Genomic DNA, 5655 nt, shown 5'->3' with positions numbered 1-5655 from the left:
GAGGATGTGTATTCCTCCTTAATGTAGAGTGCCACGCCCCGACCTTTCCTCCACATATTATGATCAAATTTTGTGGAGAGAAACCTTTGCTCTTAATATATGAATTGGCATTTTCTGTACCTTTTAAATGATCAAATCAATCAGCAAAACTGTAGGGCAATTATATTTACAATATTAGGAATGCTTCCTTTCTCCTGCTTCCTTAAGTGTTTAGTATTCATATATTTAAGATGCCATTTGTTCTAATGATACAAAAGTTACATGCCATTCTTTTTTAGAGCTCTTTATAAATTAATTTTAAGCACTTTATTTCCAAATAGGTTCTTGATCTCAGCAACAACGTTATGACAACCATTCTACCAGAGATGTTCATAGAACTCAACATATTTCATCTTGAAGTGGATTTATCAAATAATCCCTGGATATGCAATTGCAGGCTGATGCATTTCAAACAATTCCTTAGTTTTATTTCTGCATCCTTGAGGAAAAAATTGAATATTTTATGCAGCGAACCTATCAGCAACCTGGGAAAACCTCTACTGTCTCTCACAAGTTTGGATTTAAACTGTGAAATGCTTGTGGATGATAATGTTTCACTAAAGAAAGCTATTATGGAAACAGGAGAGACATCTGTGCTACACTGTGGCGTGGATGAAACATGGGGTATGTAACACAATTGTGTATCCATCCACAGCTAAAATTCCTGCAAAATACATGCAGGATTAAAAAGGTTTCACACTAAATAATCTCAGGTGTATTTTATCACAATTTTTATGTTAATTCTTAAAGTTAGCTTTAAAATACTTTTATTTAAAAATGCTGCTAGATGAGGACATGAGAGAGGCTAATTTATAATGAAACAGTAGTCAGACAAGTAGCTAAGAACAACTAGTATATCAGAAATTGCTAGGTAGTTTGGAAGATGGAGAGAACAGAATAGGTCTATTAGAAACAATGGCTATTGGATACTGTTTCTGGGTAACTCAAAGAGAAATAAGATGGAACAAGTTGGTGTTTTATAATGAACAGTTGAAGGGAAAGGAGTTTTATTTTATCATTGTCACTACCCAAAGCCCTAAGCTCACAACTCACTCCATAAACAATTTCTCCTTGACCCACTACTAATATTAAACCCTCTGAATGTCAGTGACAAAATCCATGAGGCTAAGACTTTCCCTGCTTAGAGGAAAGGCTAAGACAGAGTCTGAATAAACAAGGAAATGCTGCTCTGGTCAGGAAGGCAAGGTAGCTGGGCACCAACAGACTAATGGGAAAGTAAAAAGCAGGTTTGAGGACCTTTCTTTTAGAATGGTTTACCTCCCAAATGAACAAATACGTTGAGATTTGCCAGCTAGTATCTAGTACCAGAATAAAAAACCGCGAGAAAGTTTCTCTCCAAATGCCCAAATACACTGAATTGTATCCAAAAATGAACAGAAAGTTCATACAGATTCTTGAGCCCATATGTAAATACAGTACCTGAAAGCTTTGCCATAAACTATGGGCAGCCATATAGTGCACTCAGAGAAGTTTCAATTGACTGTCAAATAGATACAGCTATAGATAAATATTTATCATGATACAGTAAGTCAGGTATTAGTGTAAATCAGGATGGCATTTGTGTAATTCCAAAAATTCTCCCAACAATTTTTTTTCTCATTTAAACTGTGGCAGTTTGGTACACGACAGTTCATAGCAGAAATGCAGATGAAGAGAATACCTTTTATAACCCACCAGCTTATTGGTAGATAAGTGTTTTAAAATGAAAAATTAGCACGTAAAATATTTAAAGAGATACCAGGCATGGGGTCCTTTTAAAATGGTTATGACAATCAAGACCATCAAGCAACAAGATTTATAGTTGTAGTCAACCTTTAATTCTTGACTATTTTCTATTCCATTTCAGGAAAAAAAGAAGTCTATTGGTGGACTCCTGGTGGCAGAATTTCCAAAGATAACTGGCTTCCTCATATTAAACAGAATGAAATGAACAATTTAGTTATATATAATGTTGGGAAATCTGCAGAAGGACTGTACGTGTGTATTTTCAACAAGACAAAAAAATATCTGATCTATGATGTGAAAGTGAAACAAAAGCTTTCACCATTCTTGGTTAGAAATATCAGAGATATCAATGCTGCTTTTAGACAAGGAAGAACAGAGCAAGACTTTACCTTGGCAGTCTGCCTCTCCGTGTTCATCACATTTGTTTGTGCATTTTGTCTTGGCGCTTTAAGCAGACCTTACATTAGCCCCTTGCGGAGACAAATATGCAGAAACAAAAGTTCAGCTTCAGAAAACACATATTGCAATCAACATTTTTCAGCTGAAACCCTGACAAGAGAGAATAACAAAACTGCACCAACCAAGGCATGGCACAATTCATCTTTTTTGACTGGAAGCTCCTCAGAAGATGTAGGCTCCTCTAGTTTGCATCACGCTGCACTTCATAACAGAGTACAGGAAGAAAGAAACCAAGACCAAAGCAGCAACAGTATCAAAATAAACAAACAAAAGATGTCTCCAAATAGTCAAGCAACTGATTCTGCTAGTGAAGCAGATATAGTTACTGATAATGAACACTTTTCTTTAAGATCAGACCATAAGAACAGCAAAAACACCAATCCAAGCCAATCTAGAAGCAGTGATATTTCATCACATGATAGGCTAAAATACTCAATTAATGGAGATTCATGTTTCACAGGAGGAAACTCTTTAGCCCAAATACACGTAAATGGACAGATACCTGGAAGCAGTGATGTAAACAAAAGCTCTGATCTGTTGCATTCTGAATTTGCAGCATCTATGCTGGATTCTCCTAGGCTGAGAGAAGTGACATCCCATACTGAATCACTAAGCATGCAACAGTTTAAGCCCCAAAACCATAACTATGATACAGTCCTTGAAATAAATGATAACATGAATGTATTTAGTGACAAGGAGGATTTTATTTTGCCCAACAGTTATAAGAATGATGTATATGAGAATTTTAACACCTGGCAAGTACAAGGAAACTCTTGTGCTAGCATACCAGAGTACGGATCTAATATTAAAACTACTAACGAAAACAATCCAGTTGATATCTATAGTGACAGCACCTCTACAGATGAAGGGTCTGAATTCACACTGAGTGACTGTAATTCTTTAGCAGAATGTGAATTTGAGCAAGCTGATATTGGCAATGATCACTTAACCAGTCAGCCAGGACTGGAAAAAGTTTACTTAAACAGTGGTACTGAGAAGTTCTCTACATTGCTAAGGAGTCCTAACATTAGCTCTGGATTTAAAGATGCAATGGAAGAACACAAAAATCAAACTAAAGAATGTTCTGAAACAGTTATTACTTCTGAATCAGGTACTGGTATGTCTGAAACAAATCCACTCACTCTTCAGCTCAATACATCTCAGGTTGATGAATCCAGCAGTCACATAATTTTGTCAGATTTAAACCCAGATGGTCTGCCAACTTATGAAACTCCTGATCTGTTCAAGTCAGAGTACGTTACCAGTCCACATTCAGCAACACAAAACATGAGTTCTAATTCATTCTGCAAATACAATACAAGTTTTGATAATGCAATTTTATCATTAAAATATTCTCCCAGATCTACTGCAGGTAAAGAGGACAGTATTTCTAATGCCACTGATTTGCAACTGGATCAATCTTCTGCTCTCACTTTGCAGTTTGACAAGCCTGATCAGAAAGATGAAACTGAAATTAATATGGAAGAAAACCAAGTAGCTCAGTGTTCTTCCCTGAAGAATTGCAGCAAAGACAATTTTACATTAAATATGGCAGATGTTAACGCACCTCACATGAGCAACAATTTTATGTTTACATGTGTGGATTTGGATTCAGACATGGTCGCTAAGAAAGTATTGTCACCACAGTCCAATTTAGCTGTTGATGAATTCTCTCTTCAGTCCCATTCTGAAAGCACACATGCGAAACCTGCTCCAAAGACTACTGACACACAGAACTTAGTGCAGCAGCAGCATATGAACATTTCTGAGACTTGTGCACAAAGAATGCAAAAGGGCTTTGATGAATACAAGGAAGAACAATTCTTGTCTGGAATAGATAAAGAAAATTCTGGCCCATACCAAACAGAACTGCCGTTGCATAGTAGCATGGCAGATTCAAGTCACATTAGCTCTTCTAAGACAACACACTCATTTTTTGATGGAGAAAGATGCTTACAACTGGATCAGGGAAGAGAGAATGACTGTTCCTCATCACATACCCAAAGCTTTTTAAAGGAAAATTTACAACACAGTTTATGTGAGGTCCCAAAGCATGCAAAAGGAGACACCATCTCTAAAAGAACTGATTCCAAGAAGAATGGAAATGAAGCTTCTTTGGCAGATTTGGAAAATCTACAGATGGCAGCAGATCTCCATAAGTCAAGTGAAAAACCTGACCAAGCAAATAAAACCAGTTTAGGTCAGGGTACTTTTTTTGTTAAGAAGAAAAGAGTATTTGATAGTTTTGCCAACGTTCTGGAAACCAGGAAAACAAAGGACTGCACAAATTGAGAAATGAATGTTAAATATCTATATAAAGACTTTGTAATATTTATAAAGGCATGTAATAGTTAATACAAATCTAATGTATTTAGATCAGGGTTGTCCAACTTGAGAGTAGCCAGGGTGACACATTCCACACCAGTCACAGGCCCTGAGCTACATGCTGTGGAAGCTGTATGCTGTGGGGTAGGGGTGTGCAAAACAGGCCGTATTTGATTTGGATTCGGTTTAAATTGGGGGCAGCGATTCGATTAATTGATTTAGATCACTGTCCCAATTCAATTCAGCTGAAGTTTTGGAGAATCAGCGATTTGGCCATAGACACAGCTTTAAATGTTTTTTCTATATACCTCAAGGTACCAGGCGCAGCTTGTGAATGCACCTCCCGGCTCAGCAACTGGCCACGGGGGGACCCCAGGTGCCCCCCCAGACCCAGGAGGCACCAATCACCGAGTCGGGAGTTGGGGGGAGGGATCCCCCCCCCCCATGCACTCCCTGGCAGACCCGGAAGTGGACCACAAGTGCTTCTGGTCCACTTCCAGGTTTGCTGCCAAGCATACCGGTGACCCCCCAGCGCTCCCGTGGGATGCTCCATCCGCCCCAGCATTCACAAGCTGCCTGGTACCACCTTGAGGTACGCAGAAAAAACATTTAAAGCTGTGTCTATGTCCGAATCTTTCCAAATCTCTCTAAATCGATTCAGAGGGTCGTAAATTCGATTCGGAGAGATTAAACCGTCTCCTGATTCGATTTGGATTCAGAGATCTGTCCGCCGAATTGGGCAGAATCCCCGCCGAATCGAATCAGCGACTGAAGCTTCACACAGCCCTACTGTGGGGGCTGCACAGACTCCCTGGCACATCTGTTGTGTGCAGTCCCTCTGCCACTGCTGTGTGAGTAGCATGAGCCCCAGTGGGCGACTCTCCACCCCCAATTGCTGCTACCACTGCACAGGTGAGCCCGAGTCACTCTCCCAAACTCCTTTGCTGATACAGTTGCATAGGCAGCATGCTTGCTGAACCTCCCATCATGCTGTCTGCCCAAAGACCCCAGCTATTGCTGCCACAGCTACATCCAGAGCAACAGAGGGGAGTGATAGCTGGGTGGGAGCCCACTGGCTGCATGTTA

The 5655-nt window shown here is 39.6% G+C and overlaps 1 protein-coding gene across 1 annotated transcript in view; it reads left to right on the top strand.

Moving 5' to 3' along the window:
* LRRC66 (leucine rich repeat containing 66) overlaps nt 1-4618 on the top strand; it is an 11085-nt gene extending 6467 nt beyond the window's left edge. Inside the window, exons 3-4 of the mRNA XM_019526248.1 lie at nt 321-663; nt 1907-4618. Of these exons, the coding sequence (XP_019381793.1) occupies nt 321-663; nt 1907-4536 (2973 nt within the window). The 3' untranslated portion in view covers nt 4537-4618. The remainder of the gene's footprint in view (nt 1-320; nt 664-1906) is intronic.
* The last annotated feature ends 1037 nt before the right edge of the window (nt 4619-5655 follow it).

Source organism: Gavialis gangeticus, unplaced genomic scaffold (genome assembly GCF_001723915.1).
Source record: "Gavialis gangeticus isolate Ggan-Ray unplaced genomic scaffold, GavGan_comp1, whole genome shotgun sequence".
NCBI lineage: Eukaryota > Metazoa > Chordata > Crocodylia > Gavialidae > Gavialis > Gavialis gangeticus.
The sequence above is the reverse complement of the archived record's forward strand: the minus strand, read 5'-3'. Positions and strand labels throughout refer to the sequence as shown.